Source organism: Platalea leucorodia, assembly GCF_965183815.1.
Source record: "Platalea leucorodia genome assembly, chromosome: 4".
In the NCBI taxonomy this organism is placed as follows: domain Eukaryota; kingdom Metazoa; phylum Chordata; class Aves; order Pelecaniformes; family Threskiornithidae; genus Platalea; species Platalea leucorodia.
Genome location: NC_138826.1, coordinates 56,737,991 through 56,753,219, shown reverse-complemented (window position 1 = coordinate 56,753,219; position 15,229 = coordinate 56,737,991). Strand labels below are relative to the sequence as shown.

The 15,229-nt window shown below is 41.8% G+C and overlaps 1 protein-coding gene across 1 annotated transcript; it reads right to left on the bottom strand.

Annotated features, from left to right (window-relative positions):
• Window positions 1-6,129: 6,129 nt before the first annotated feature.
• RERGL (RERG like) lies at window positions 6,130-14,773 on the bottom strand (the record flags this gene model as incomplete). Its single annotated transcript, XM_082308969.1, has 5 exons — window positions 6,130-7,871; window positions 8,998-9,146; window positions 12,129-12,202; window positions 14,545-14,601; window positions 14,722-14,773. 5 exons carry the CDS (start codon window positions 14,771-14,773, stop codon window positions 7,589-7,591), a joined length of 615 nt encoding a protein of 204 aa, XP_082165095.1. The 3' UTR covers window positions 6,130-7,588.
• Window positions 14,774-15,229: the final 456 nt, after the last annotated feature.

The following is a 15,229-nucleotide window of genomic DNA, read 5'->3' as shown; positions in this document are numbered from 1 at the left end:
GAAGGAGATTTCAAACATTGTAAAAGATGAGTATAGATTAGTTCCTTTGAAAAGCTTTTCCATTTGCATCTAAGATAAGTTATGTGATTCAGCTCAGCATTTGCAGTATTCCCTAAGGTCTGTATAGGACAGATCCCAGACTACCTCAGTCATTTATTGAATCATCTAATGCAATTGAACTCTGAGTGACAGCCAAAATTATATGTAGTTAGTAAAAAATGTTGTTGTATTTAATCATATAATTGTGCATCCATTTAGATCAGCCCAGCAATGATAAGAACCCTTATACACAAGTAGCTTTACCTATGTGACTCGTCGTTAGTAAGTAGGAAAACTCACTCAGAGGGCATTCTCATGCAGAGAATTTGAAGAATGAGGCCTAGCTGTATGCCAGCAAGACACATTTCTAATAATCCATTATTGTAGATGAGGATTGTGTTTAAAATAGGTTTTTTGCATGCAGCCATCTTGTTGCAAAGTAAAAGATGCTACCCTGGTGATATCTCACATGGAAGAAACTATGAAGTAATTTCTGTTACATTCTTATCAATTTAACGGGGGGGGGGAAGTGTAAAATAATATTTCAGCCTAGATTCCAGCCTAGATACCCATTGAACCTCTCCTGAACTGCCCTGTCAGTACGTTCTCCCACTAACGACTTCTAAACCTGTTAGTAAATATCAGCCAAATTTGAAAGAGGAAGTCAAGTTTCAAAATGCATTGTCTTCCTCTAAGATTCATGAAAAAAAGTCTCAGAATATAAGGCAGAGACCCAGATTAGCACTCTCACTGAGGGAAAGGCATTTACAATTCAGCTGCTGCATATACTCTATAGCAGCAGCAAGCTAATCCATCAGCAACATGCATACTGCTGGGCTTCTCATGCTGTTGTTTGGATACTGTAGTGCTGTAATAGCTGGAGATGTGATGAGAAACTGGTGTGACTGTGGCCTCACATCAGTGGTCTAAAGGAAATAGCTCACTGAACAACTTCGTTGTTTAGTTAAACTTCCTGTTTAATGAAATACTTTAAGGTTAGAGCCATTTGGTGCAAAATCCTCCAGTTGCAAAGAGGACATTCAACGGCAAACCAAGACATAAATGATGCAGAGATTTTAACCTGTCCATTTGCAAGTAATGAGCTTGATTCATTCCATATGACTGCTAATTGCTACCAGAATAAGTCACAAAGTGAGCTAGTATCTTTGCTCACACACAAATTGCTGCAACGTATTTTCCAAGTCAGGAAACAACCAACTAGTTGAATCCCAGCTTGGAATTCAGGAGACCTGATTTAACTTTCTGCTCCACCTTAGGCTTTTGGAGTTACCATAGGCAAGCATTTAAAATATGGCTTTGCTGCAGACTGCAGTGAAGCATCAAGGTCTGCTAGTTAGTTTTTAATGAGCTAGCTTGGAAGCAATCTGTGGCAGTACTCAGTTAACTTATCCTCGGTTTCATTTCCAGTTCATCCATTAATTTAACATGTGACAACCAGATTTCAAGGTGTTTCATGAAGTTCAGCAGGGATCAAATATAATCCAGCACCCTGATCAATCATATGAAATAAATTCAGCATTAAATGACCCATTGGTCAGCTCAAGTTAGATGTTAATTGTCTAACCATAGGGACTCAATTGACTTTGTAAAGTAGGACAGATGGGCTCTGTAGGGCCAAAGATGAAGGGCAAAATAGCTAGCAAAGAGCCCCAAGAGGCCATATTTGGAACATGATTCATCTCACCTAACTTTAGAGATCCCCAGCCCTAATTACCTTTATAGTTGGTGGAGAGTTTAATGCCTTTTGGAACATGATTCATCTGCGTTATTTGAGGCATCACCTTGATGAAGTAAATTGTTCAGTAGAAAGGCATCTAGCTGAGGTGGGAATCTAGAAGACCTCCATATTGGGCCAGGTGAATCCAACCGTGGAGTCTTTCCAGTAAGTGACCTTGCTCATTTAAAGATTGAAGTAGTGTATCTGTACTACAGCTTACAGATAAGAGAAGAAACACTCTTGCCTAACTCTGCCTTAGCTCTCTGCCATGTGTCCCTGTCATGTTCTGAGGATAATATCTTCAGGAAGCTGTAGAAAGACAAGGTGGAGGTCAGACCTCTTATCAGACCAATAGGTGTAGCTGGGAAAATGATAGAAGCTTTCATGCCCTTCTTGAGGATATTAATATGCATGAACAGTATGTTAACAGGAAACCTTTCAGCATCTTAGACGAGATAGCTGAACTTTATTTCAGTGAAATAGCTGAGCTTAGAAGTGTCAGTCATGAGAAAAACCTTATCAACATTTGCAGTTTTATTAGTAAGGATGCTGTCAAAGGAAGCCTATGAAATGTCATGTTGTTAAGCTCAGCATAATCGATAGCAGAATTTTATAGCGTTGGAAGGAAGGAGGGTTTTTACCTATACTTTGTGATCAGCGTTCTTGGGTTTATTAGCACTGATGTTTCAACCTGAGGAGAAGCTAAAAGGCTTCATTGCTCACCGAGGAGGATGAAGTGTGAGCAAAAAGCCACGAGAGGGAGCTGTTGGAAGCAGTAAAGCTGTCGGCTTTCTCCTCATTAAGCAGCGTGTTACTCTTAAAAGGCACTCAGCAACAGATTGTTAAACTTTCAGAGGCTCACAGCATATTTAAAATAAAGTTTCTTCTGGGAGGGAACTCGCCTGAAAAGTCAGAAAACGCTATTGAAAAAAACAAAACAAAGCAAAACAACAACAAAAAAACACAAAAACCCCCCACCAAAACCGCACAAGGAAAACCTGTGTGAAGCTCATTTAAAAAGTTGTAGCTATTAAAAATGAAATCTTCACTAGATACCACAATGCCTGTAATTTTAAGGTCAAATGTTTTAATTTCTGCTTCCTTTATATTTATTTCAAGTAGTAAAATATGTTATATAATGCAGATATGATGCCATTTTACTGCTGAATATGAACATAGTAGTGTATGAGGGGACAGACCTGCTTAGACCATTTGGCTCAAGCCCCATGATAACCTCTCAAGTTTCTCTACTTGTCTCACTTGCAGTACATATTTCTCTGTACTGTTAGAGTCCTCTCTGGATGTTTTACAGAGTTCAGCAGGAATTAAACATATATCCGAACTCCTAGCCAGTCTTAAAAAATGAATGTGGCAGTAAATGGCTCAAGTCATGTCAAATACATAGGGCTAAACGTGGATATTAATTATATAACCAGAGGGACTCAATTTACTTTATAAAGCAATTAAAAGACGACAGAAACTTACAGTCTGTTTCTGGAAAAGAGTAATGTCTGTTTAAAAATAACTTCCTACCCAGAATAGCCTGCCTGTCTCACATAGCATCAATTGGTGTGGTGGTGGGGGGAAACCCAGGCATTACAGCCCTGCTTCTTTATGGGAAAATCAAACCCAAGTTTTAAAACAGTAAAAGTTGCCAGGTAGGGGCCCAGATCCACATTTAGGCATGTAAACAAAGGATTTGCTTTTCAAACTGGCTGGACAACACATTAAAATTTAGCTTCCCCTTGCATTTATTCTCCACGGGCACGTTAAGGCAATGAAAGAGGCCTGTGTTCCCGTGGACAGGTTTAAGGAGGTAGAGGGTTCGTTTTTTTAATATAGAGTACAGCTTAATATTGCTCTGGATTATTCTAGTAGTCTGGTAGTCTGTTGCCTTTTTTTTTTTTTTTTTAATGTATTTCTTACTTCAGAGCAGATAGGCAAGGATTTCTTTCAAGCATATTAATCAGAGCTGGAGTTTGTTCCTATATCCATAAGCATAGTAGATCTGTATGAAAACTTCATTAACCTAAAGCACCTGCTCCAACAGGCATCCTGATGGAACGTTAGTGTATTCTTGGATACTTTACTGCACTTTAGTTTTGCTTTGAGTGGTATTCATAATACCCTCTTCTTTACAGTGCACCCTCTGCAAATACCATTGAGTGATCTGAACCTGGCTGTCAGTGAGAGCATCATACCTGTTCAGGCTGATAGTCGCAGCATCCATCCCTCTCTGCCTCCTGGCTGGACAGAATACCAGGATCAGACATCTTCAAATATCTACTGGTGCACCGTCTTCAAAGCAGTGTAGTCAGGTAGACAGAAAGGAATGCAACAAGACTTGTCCTCACATGACTTACAATGTTCACCCTTCATAATCACTTTAGAAATCAGCTTCTAGCAATGGGCTAAAAAAACTATGGCAGCTACTTTTGTCTTCAGAGTATAGCACATCATCAAAACTTCTGATCCACCTTTTTTTTTGTTAGCCTGATTTAAATATATTGGAAAGAAATGCATGTTTGGTTGGTCTACTCAATACTGCACTTAATCATTCCTTCTTCCAGTAGTATCATGCTTTAATATTTTCTGTGACGTTTTCCCCTCTGCCCTGTTGTGAATGTGACTACAGTGGGATTTACAAAAAGAAAGATTTTAATGCATACAGACATGACAGCAGAAAAAGGAGCTGAGGTTGTGTTTGTCTTGATTGTTTATTTCAAAACCATAGTGAGAAAGAGCTTCAAAAACCACCTGAAAGCTCTCTGAGAGACAGCATTTGGGAGCCAGGGGCTATTACCTTTATACTTCAGTAGAATCTCTTTGCTTTTACGTCACTGTTTCTAAAGTAAAAAAAGAAGTTGAAGACAGGGAGAGAGAACATCAATTCTGAGTGCCTTTCTCAGGCAAAATTTTCCTGAAACTAGAAAGTTCATATAAATAAGGACTTCCAGACATGACAGCAAGAAACTTTTAACTCTTGTATGGCAACTTCAAAATCTTTTGGTCAGAAAGGATGGGGTCGTACGCTGAAGCAATCCATGGCATCACAAATAGCTTTGTTTCCACTCTCTTCAATGAGTTTGATATGCTCTAGGTGATGTCACTATCAAGGGTGAGCATCAAACATCCATTACATCATTCACTTTGGTATGCAAGCAGGGTTCTTGATTGCATTTTCAAATGTGGCTGAGCCAGTAACATATTACCTTCACTCCAAGAACACTTAGATAGATACATTTGTATATATATATATGTCTTTTAAGTATCTTATCTTTCTTTAAAAGGCCTTCACTTTTTAAAAAATAAATACTAATAAAATACACTTAGAAAGGGAGAACGTGTATCTGCTTTACTGCTTTAAAACTGAATTCCTTCCCAAATTCTCCACTCTTGTTCATCTGCACTTACTAGCAATAAAAAACAAGTGAAATCCTGATCCTAAGAATAATTTGGTAATTATGTCTATCCTGGGTGCTTTAGTATGCTTAAGTCTAAATGCATCCTGCAGCTGTTTCATCTGGTTTTCAGATGAGTGCAACCTAGCACATGTGCCAGAAGACAGCCACTCTGTGTTCCAACACTTACCCCATCTGGACAAAAAGGGAAGGAAAAATGTGGGGTATACTGCAGATTCCACCTATCTGGAAGTCCACATTCTCATTAACATGAGCAAATCAAAACTAATTAGCTTCTCTGTGGCTGTCCTGACAAATTTTTAAAGGTCAAAGAATTTTTTAAAAAAGAAGTTCTCTACTGTTCACTGTATAAAGGTACACGAAGGCTTCTTCACTGCATACAGGAAACACAGCTAGAGGCTCTCTCTTGTGCCAGTGTCTGATTCCCAGATTTATTTTTTCTAATTTGAATTCCAGATCTGCATGGTGATTCACTTTCACAGCAGTCAAAACAAAAAGTCTGTAGCTTTATACCACAATAAAGAGAAAAAAAAAAAAAAGCATTAATATATCTATCTAATACCCAGTTTATTTAATACCACAGCAGTAAATACAGATAAGAGTTCTCGAATCTGGCAATGCTAGAAAATGCTGGAAAGCTGAAGGGTGTACATGAGTAGTTTTCAAGTTCAGTCTCATAGATATTGACAATACAGTTAAATATACTACTCCTGATATGGCAGAGCAGCATCTGCATAGAAACAAAGCAACACTGTGCCTGTCAACACTGAGAACTATATTCCAATAGTTGTAGTTTTAAAACAAGTGAAATAAACAGTAACTTTTCCTTAAAAAAGGAAGTGATCTTTGGTCAACACTTATTAAAATGTGCTTTAGTTTTATTTTACAACATTAATGCTAAGATTATACAGCTTTTTTATGTTATCCTATGGGGGTGGACATTTGAAAATCAGTATTCTGCTGTGACTGATAATCTTCCTAGTCTCAATGCAGGTAAAATTTCAGAGCAGAGGTAGGCTTCAACTCAGCAAGGTACAAAGACTGAATCCCAGTTGTCCTCTGGAATGGGTAGGAGGCAGGAACTCATCTTCAGATCACTTCTCTTCCCTTTCATAATTTCTACATGAGCACAGCACTTTCAAACACGCTGGGCTAAGCCCTTATTTAGTTAAGTCTACAGTAAGAGCTCTGAATGTCAATTGACGACATATTTAGACTCATCTGATGTTTAATATCCACATTTGACAAGTGTAGCTAACATATTCCTTAGTGCTCTCTCAAGTGGCATTTCAATACCATAGCAATGACTACTTGTAAAGACATTGGTCCTTAGGAGAAACACTCTATGCAAGTCAGGAGCACAGGTCTACCGGCACGCTGACCTTTAAATCCAGGCAGACACCCTAAAGAAATTGTGCTCTTTTACCAGTGCATGTGCTTTTCAAGCTTCCATCTAAAATTGAACGGGCCCATCCACCTTACAGGTGAGGAAACTTTGTTACAAGTCCACAAAAACTGCTCTGTGAAAGCTCAAGATGTTACACTGGCCTTACACTGGGCCTAGCCATAAAATTGTTTCACTAAACAATGACCTTGCCAAAACAGTCCAATGCTTACTGACTAACATTTCACTAACATTTCAGTTCCCACCCTCCTCAACCTTCTCTACTTTCTTTCATCACTCAAAAAAAAGAAAAAAAAAAAAACAAAACAAAACACTGAAACAGGAGATAATAGTGCTTTGTTTATCTGCTTCCCTACTTCTGGTGCCTCTGCGAGGCAGCTTCACAGGTAAATATCTTTTGTAGATTTGGTGTCTAAGCAGTTAATTCATATGAATTTCAGCAGGTGTTAGGCACCTTTAGGCACATAAGGATCTAAGCCATCCTTCCTCGAGTTAAATACAAACACATTATTACATACAGCAGCAGTATTTTGCTTTTCTTTAGTGCAAGTGTTCTTGCACAAAAAAACCCCAAACCCTACTTCTCAGAATTCTGAAGTAAGATTTTGACCAGCAAGGCTGAGTTTATGCGAAATAACTCTTTATACTTCAGTCGCACCTAGAAGCCCTATCCAAGACCATGTTGGTGTTGAATAAATACAGACTAAAACTCTCTTCTGAAGAACTTACGAGATAAAGGGTGAGAGGAGCATCTTAAGAGTTTAAGTGACGTAGCCCTAACACAGCAAATCTGTAGTAGAACTGGAAATAGAAGGTCAGGTCTTCTAGGTCTAGACCCTGTCCGCTTGACCATACTATCTCCCACCTTTGGTTTCTACTGTCTTACTCCTCCGGACACTGACCTTTGGAGGAAATTGACTGAATCCCAAGAGCTGCCTGTGCTCCATTATTTCATCTTATTCCTCCTTCAAGACTAACCATCTTTTACACAGATTTCCTTCTCTTTCCAAACACATTGTTGATTAACTTGGCCATTGACTTTGATCCGCTTGGTCGTCTCTTTTCCTTCACTTTGAAATTTGATGTGATATTCCTCAGGACTTTCATGAACATTGCCACAACTTCCTGATAATGTTCTGCTGCAGACAGTTCACAGAATTGGCACTTGTTATCCATTGCCAGCTTCTGCCCTTCATCGCAGCCAACTTCCCTCATGTGGCATAAATCCTGTTTATTACCAACCAAAAATACTGATGACTCGACCATTCTGAAATCAAAAAGGTTCCGATTAGAGAAAAGATATGTTACAATACTGTGCTGTATGCTGTGCTATATACAGCATGTATGAAAAGTATGTACATTCAGGATAATAGGCATTGCAAAAAAACCCAAAAGAACAAACCAACCCCCTAACCTTGCCAGGTAGAGTCCTAGTTTTCCATTTGCCATAGTCAAATGTCAAAGGATTTTCTAGACAAGCTATTCTCTATCAGTAAATTTTCATTTGTTTTTTCTACTCAGTGAATTCATGTATTTTTCATCCACTGCAGTTTTCATACTCTATACTGCTGAGTATATTGTCAGCTCCTGGGCTTCATGAAGAAGCAAGCTGATCATTATTTCCATTTGTAGATAAAAAAATAGTCAAAGAGACACATCAGTGTCAGTGACACAATTCAGAAGAAAACACAGGAATCCTAATTCCAAGCTTTTGCTAAAATTACTCCTTCTAGAGAAACCTTAATTAAGAAAGGTCAGCAGTAAAACAGACAGAAAAGTGTTGGGGTTTTTATTTTACTCCACTTCTGATACAAGGAAAGGATTTCACTCATTTATTTAGAACGCACCTCAGCTGACTGATGCAGGAATACACACCACCACACATACTCAGACTTGCAATTTTGGTGGTTCTTTTTGAAAGTAAGTAGTTTGTTTCTTACTATATGGTCACCCATGTGCACAAATAATGTTGAGGTCACCACAAAGGCAGTTTAGGAGATATTCATGGTATTAGATTCATTTATTGTGGGAAAGGCTTTCGTCAGCCCCCACACTGGTGCATGTCCATTGGTAACAGAGTGGGGGCATAAAAGCACAGACTGACTGTGCCGGCTTTTTACCCATGTAAATCACAGCAGACAGATTTATGGCAATTATTTAAATAGTAGTGTTGTAAGAAATAAGAGTAAAAATCCTGATGTACTTGGCTTTGGATACAGTGAAATAGATCGCAATTTGCAATACAGTTTACCTTCAGGCACCTTATTGTTGGTATTGTGTTATGCCACTAGGATGGTGCTGGATTTTAATTGTTATTAGGATGCCTACAGCTCACAGAAATGTTCTCAGCTTTTTTGTATGTTTGCTGAGGGAAACAAAATAATGCCACTTACTTTTTACAAGCTCCTATGTGAGACTCTCGGATCCTGTACAGCAATGCTTTTGCAAATGCAAATGATGCTCTGTCACTGATGTCGTAAACAATGATAAATCCATCAGCCCAGTGGAGCTCATCTGTGAGGGAGAGCTTCCCCCGCTGTGGCTGAAAGAAGTTCAAATTCACATGCAAAAAGAATGTTACTGTTGTTACTTCAGAGCATTTTCTTTGTCACTGCAAATGTGAGAATGTTGTATCTTTTCTTGCAAAAGATATTAATAGGTCTAGGTGCTGGCACTGAATTCAGGTGAGTCCTGCTCCAAAAGACTAATAACCAACCATCACTACAGATGGCACTTTGGATCATTGACAAATTCATTATGAAACTTTTACGCTTTGTTTAAGCAGTAAAATTGCATAACCTGTACAGCCATTGCTTATGCTGAATATTCTGCAGTTACAGGAGAATGAAATGTGCAGGACCCACCAGTATCTGTGCTGTTTCTAGTTATAGCTCTGTTTTGCATGTTCCTAATATTCTGACTGCAGTGAGCTTAATTTGTTAAGAATTCTTTGGTTCCACTTATTTCTTCTGCTTCTTCTTTGCATTGTTCAAGTCTGAAACAGTATTTACTCACAGGATAAATTTCTACAGGGCTAGGAAAAAAAAAAATCTTTCAAGCTGCAGTTGACTTTAATAAAACTGGAGACAAAAGTCAAGCGATAATGGGGTTGTACCAGTCCTTGAGTCCCTTCACCCCAAGAAAGCGTCACACTTTGCTTTCTAGAAAGCGACAGCTGCAAACTGTCCCATTAAGCTAAAGAATGTGATTTCAAAACTATTTTACATCAGCTTATCCCTGCAGATGATTTGGCAGCAGCTAGCAAGACCATGTGACCCAAGATAGGTAAAATACTGAAAGCTGACCAAAAAAAAAAAAAAAGAAAAATAAATCAACTTTTTTCTGTGGAAAACCCATCTTGGATAGCAATTTGAGGTCTGTTTAGGTTGTTCCCTCATTAGTTTACTATTTTGCTCCTTGCAGTGTACAGCCTCCACCAACACCCAACCGTGGTTGCCTTGATTAGCTCAGCATCAGGGCAGCACTGTCGCATCATAAACAGCCATACTGGGAAGGCCGTAACTTACCACAAGGGATGGTAACTGAATGCTGGCAGTGAAAGGAGATGCATGAGAAAGAAAAGATGAAACAGGTTTCCAGAACTATTTGAATACTTCAGTATCTTTAATACAACATTTTTTTTAATATTGTGGTGACTGTGCAGCAGGTTTAGCGGCAGAAAAGGTGACTTGTGTCACAGCTGTTTCCCAGCTGGATCATAGAATATCTCAAGTTGGAAGGGACCCATAAGGATCATCGAGTCCAACTCCCTGCTCCTGGCAGGACTACCTAAAACTAAATCATATGACTTAAGAGCATTGTTCAGATGCTCCTTGAACTGACAGGCTTGGTACTGTGGTCACTTCCCTGGGGAACCTGTTCCAGTGACCCACCGCACTCTCAGTGAAGAGCCTTTTCCTAATGTCCAATCTGAACTTCCCCTGACGCAGCTTCATTCCGTTTCTTTGTGTCCTATCGCTGGTCACCAGAGAGAGGAGATCAGCATCTTCCCCTCCACTGCCCCACTTGAAGAAGTGGTAGACTGCAATGAGGTCACCCCTCAGCCTTCTTTTCTCCGAGCTGAAGAAGTCAAGTGACCTCAGCTGCTCCTCCAAAGTCTTGCCCTCGAGGCGTTTCACCATCTTGGTCACCCTCCTCTAGACACAGTCTGATAGTTTGATGTCCTTCTTATACTGAGGCACCCAAAACTGCACACAGTACTTGAGGTGGGGCTGCACCAGTGCGGTGAAGAGTGGAACAATCACCTCCCTTGACTGGCTAGCTATGCTGTGCTTGACACACCCCAGGACATGGTTGGCCCTTTTGGCTGCCAGGGCAGACTGTTGACTCATACTCAACTTGCCATCAACCAAAACCCCAAGATCTCTTTCCACGGGGCTGCTCACCAGTCTCTCATCCCCTAGTTTGTACATATAACCAGGATTACCCCATCCCAGGTGGGGAATGTGGCACCTGCTCTTGTTAAATTTCATAGGGCTGTTGATTGCCCAGCTCTCTAGAGAGCCCACCTCTACCCTCAAGGGAATTCACAACTCCTCCTAGTTTAGTATAATTGGCAAACTTACTTGGGTGGAAACAAGTCCAGAGAACAGTAGCTTCTAACAGATTGTACGGCAAGGGAGGACTCCTTAGTGTAACATGGCACAGTGGCTATTTCAGGATCCCCATTCCCTGGGACAAGCAATGCTGTTGCTTGTCTCTAGGAAGGCTGATTTGTTTGGTGGTTTATTTTATGTGCTCTCTGGGTTAAGGTTTTAAGTCCTTGAATTTAAGTCTGAGTTTGACTTTCGGTGCTTTGGCTTTATCATTCATTATCCTAGCTGGTAAGAGGCAAGATCACTGCCCAAAAAGGAACCTTGCGACCTAATGCCATTAGCCAGACAGACCTGCCTAGGTCTGCATGTGTTACACAGTACCGAAGTTTCTCTATTCCTGTAATATCAGGAAAGAAATTAATACTAAAAACTTTATTACAAAGTGGTTTACTGTGATCAAAGTTCAGCTGTCAACACGTACAAGCCTGCATTATGGCTTTTGTTGGATCTGTTCTGTGAATGCAAGTCTTACTTCCAAGGCCTATCTACTTTGACTGTTTCTGCAGACATTTAATAAACTGCTTGCTTTATAAACTAAATTTCATCCATTTAGGGCATTTGAGAAAACTGCATATAATCCTATAACTTATCTCTCTATTTATCTATATAGTGCAGAAGTGGAAAAAGTTATTTTTGTTATATTCCAAAAATGCAAAAGCATTTACAGAAAATTTAAGCAATGAAGGGCTTCTTCCATGAAACAGGAAAGTACTCAGCAGTGCTGAGCCACAGCAACTATAAAATTTCCATCTTAAAAAAATACAACACCCCAAAAAGCCCAAAAAAACCCCCCACCAAACAGCAAGCACAAATTCCAAGAACCAGACAGAAAGGCTGTAACTCCCCAACTTCTACCATTACACAGGCAGAATGAGGAAAAGCCTTTTTCTGCCCTCTAAAATTCTTACCTGTGAACAAGGGTCGTAAATTTCCAAGTGTATCTGCCTCCCATCCAGGCATAAGTGTTTAGTGTAGATGCATTCTAAAAGATACATGACATTCAAAGAAAACCAACATTAGAGTGACTGGATATGGTGGTCAAAAGAAAAGGTGACAGAGGTGAGATTCACTAATACTGAGGGGACATTTAGTTCCTTGGGTTGGGTTCTGGGATTTTTTTGTGTTTGTTTGTTTTGGGGTTTTTTTTTTGACAAACCTGGCTACAAACCTATTTCATTTCACAACACCTGAGCTGCCCAACCCCTTAGGCTGACCAACATCACTTCACTGTGCTGTTCCCATGGAAGTGTTAGTGCAACGAATACTTTTAGACCCTAGTTTTCCTCTTCCAAAATGGAAGCAAAGGGGATGCACAATGCTCAGAATCAGCTAAATGCTGATGACTACTCAGCTTGCTACCAAGATTCAGGATTATGAAAGTAGTAAGCCAGCCTATGTGCAAGTTCCAATTCTGCACAAAAGTCATTATTTGGTAATAATGTTTATTTACTATGAAATCTGGTGCTTTAAGAGTTCTCATGCTAGGTAGCATTAGATCAATAGCATTTACAGGATCATGTCCCTAGACTAGATCTTAGCATATTTCTGTAGTGTCAGTTCTCCAATTTAGGACTCTCCACCACCTCTAGCAACCCTGGCAACTCTAGCACAGACAGACCACCACTATTATTTTAAGCAGTGGGTTGTTCTAAGCAAGTGTAAACCAACTTGGGTTATGGTACTGGTCACCAACAAGCTGTCTACAGTATAATTCCTCACAGTGACTGACCTACAAAGACAAGAACTGATGTTGGCATTACTGAAAATACACTTCAAGCTGTATGTAATGAGGGCCTAGATAAGGGCTAAGGTCTCTGGAACTGAACATCTTCAGTTCAGCACCATGTTCTTCATGGATGTCTTGAGAGTTCATTGATGATGAACTACCAGTCTCAAGCACCCCAGGGTATCAAATCTGCAGCTCCTTGGTGGTTTCCATAATTAAACAAATTTTTAATTAATACTTTGACTCCACTAAAAGTGTTTTAGAATGATCTTGTATTTTATCACTCCTATTCCCACTTTTCTCCTCCTTCCTCCTGTCTAGAAATAGAGATAAACTTATCTTCCAACAAACATTTGTTTAAAAATGAAAGTGTTTTGGGAGTTTGATATGCCTTTTCTAATACTTGCAGTATTGGAGGGCCAGAATAAGGAAACCTGTTTTCAGTTGTAGGTGGCTTAGAACACACATAGAGCACAGAGAGGACTACGTAACTTACATGTGACAGCTTAGACTTAGATAAGCCATCTGGGACACAAACTGTCTTTACAGTCTGTGTTTGTATAGTAACAACATTGGTAGAGCATGTACAACTATAACTACTTTCAGAATAAGTTCATCTGGATACATTCAATGCAATTCAGCTTAGTACTGCTATTTTTTTTTATTTATGGATCATGGAACGCTATTCTGACTTTTGTAAAAAGAGGCTTTTGGAAAAAGTCTTTCACTCTAGCAGTGAAAGTGAGGTAGATAACAGTCTCCTTTCCTTGTTAAGTTTTGGGATTCCTTGTGCCCCATCAGCTGGAGTAGCACACTTCCAAAGGTGTTTGCATATCAGTTAAATTGTGCTTCTACCCGGGATGTTAAAGTTCAAGTCCTGCTTTGCCATCTTCCAAGATCTTAGAAGTGTCTTAAGGATCAGTGTATTTGTTCTGGCATGAATAAAAAGTTTCTATCCTCAGCATGGGGAGGCTTTCCACAAAGCCATCAAATCAGTGCATTCCTGCAAAAGCAGGGGGCTTTGCATTATGCTTTGATTAACCAGTAGTGCCTGATAAACAATCTGTTTCACCTCTCCTCTAGAGCCGAGAAGGAGATATTCAATAAAACAGGTGTTGCTTTTTTTTTTTTTTTTTGTCCCCAGTCTATTTCTTTACTCTCTCCTTTATCTCCTCTCTGATTGAGCTTACTATAATCTACCCGCGCTTCGCACAGGCAGCCCGGTTATCTTTCCTTCCCAAGTCCCTTCACAGCTGCTTTGCGACGAGCACTTCGCCAGCCCCCGGGCGGGCGGGCGCGCTGCTGGAGCTTCGAGCGACCGCTCCACAGACGCCCGGCTCGCCCCTTCCCCTCTTCAAAGCCCATACTTAATCAGGCGCTCTCGCTGATAAGCGACCGAAAACTTACATCTTTCCGAAAAGTTCTGGGAAACTGCGTTTCTACCCAATTCCTTGTTCAAAGAAGTGTCTGAAGCGTCGCATCTCGCGTTCCCCGGGAACCCCGAGTGGAGGCCCCACGCGGCGCCCGCCTCCCCGCGCCGCGGCGGGCCCGCTCCCGCCGCCCCCTCCCCGAGCCCGGCGGCGGCCCGCGGCGCTCACCGGCGTTGGAGGCGTACTCTCCGATGAACCGCCTGGTCAGAAACCGCACCGCCAGCGCTGCGGGAGGGAAACAGACGCCAGGTTTAGCGGGGTCCCGCCGCCGGACCCCCCCCGCTGCCAAACCTGAGGTAAAGTCGGGCTGGGGGGTTACCGGGGCCGCCCTGCTCCCCGCCTTACCCGACTTGCCGGCTCCGCTACCGCCCAGCACGGCCAGCTTCACCTCGGTCATACCGCCGCCAGGCCGCGCCCCGCCGCCTCCACTTCTTTATAGCCGCCGGGGCCGGGCGCGGCCCCTCCGGCGACACCGCCCAGCAGCCCGCCTCCTCCCTGCTCCCCCCCGCCGTCCCTCGGCGGCTTTCCCCGCCCCACCGGCGAGGCCGGTAGGTGTAGCTGCCCGCCGGGGGTCGGTAGTTCTCATCTTCTTTGACAGGCGCCCTCCTCCTCGCCCCCTCCGTCCCCGCCTTCCTTGTCCTCGTCTCCTCCGTCCCCTCGCCTCGTCCCCCACCGCGCAAACTTTCCTCGGGCGCCCTCCCCGCCGCCCGGCCCGGCCCGGCGCCTCCGCTCCCCGGTGAGGCTGGCGGGCGGTCCCTCGCCGCCTCCTCCCCTCGCTCCCAGCCCCGGGCCCCGCCGTGCGCAAAAAAACTAGGGGGAAAAGGGAAAAGAAGGGGGGGGTTGGAAAGGAAGG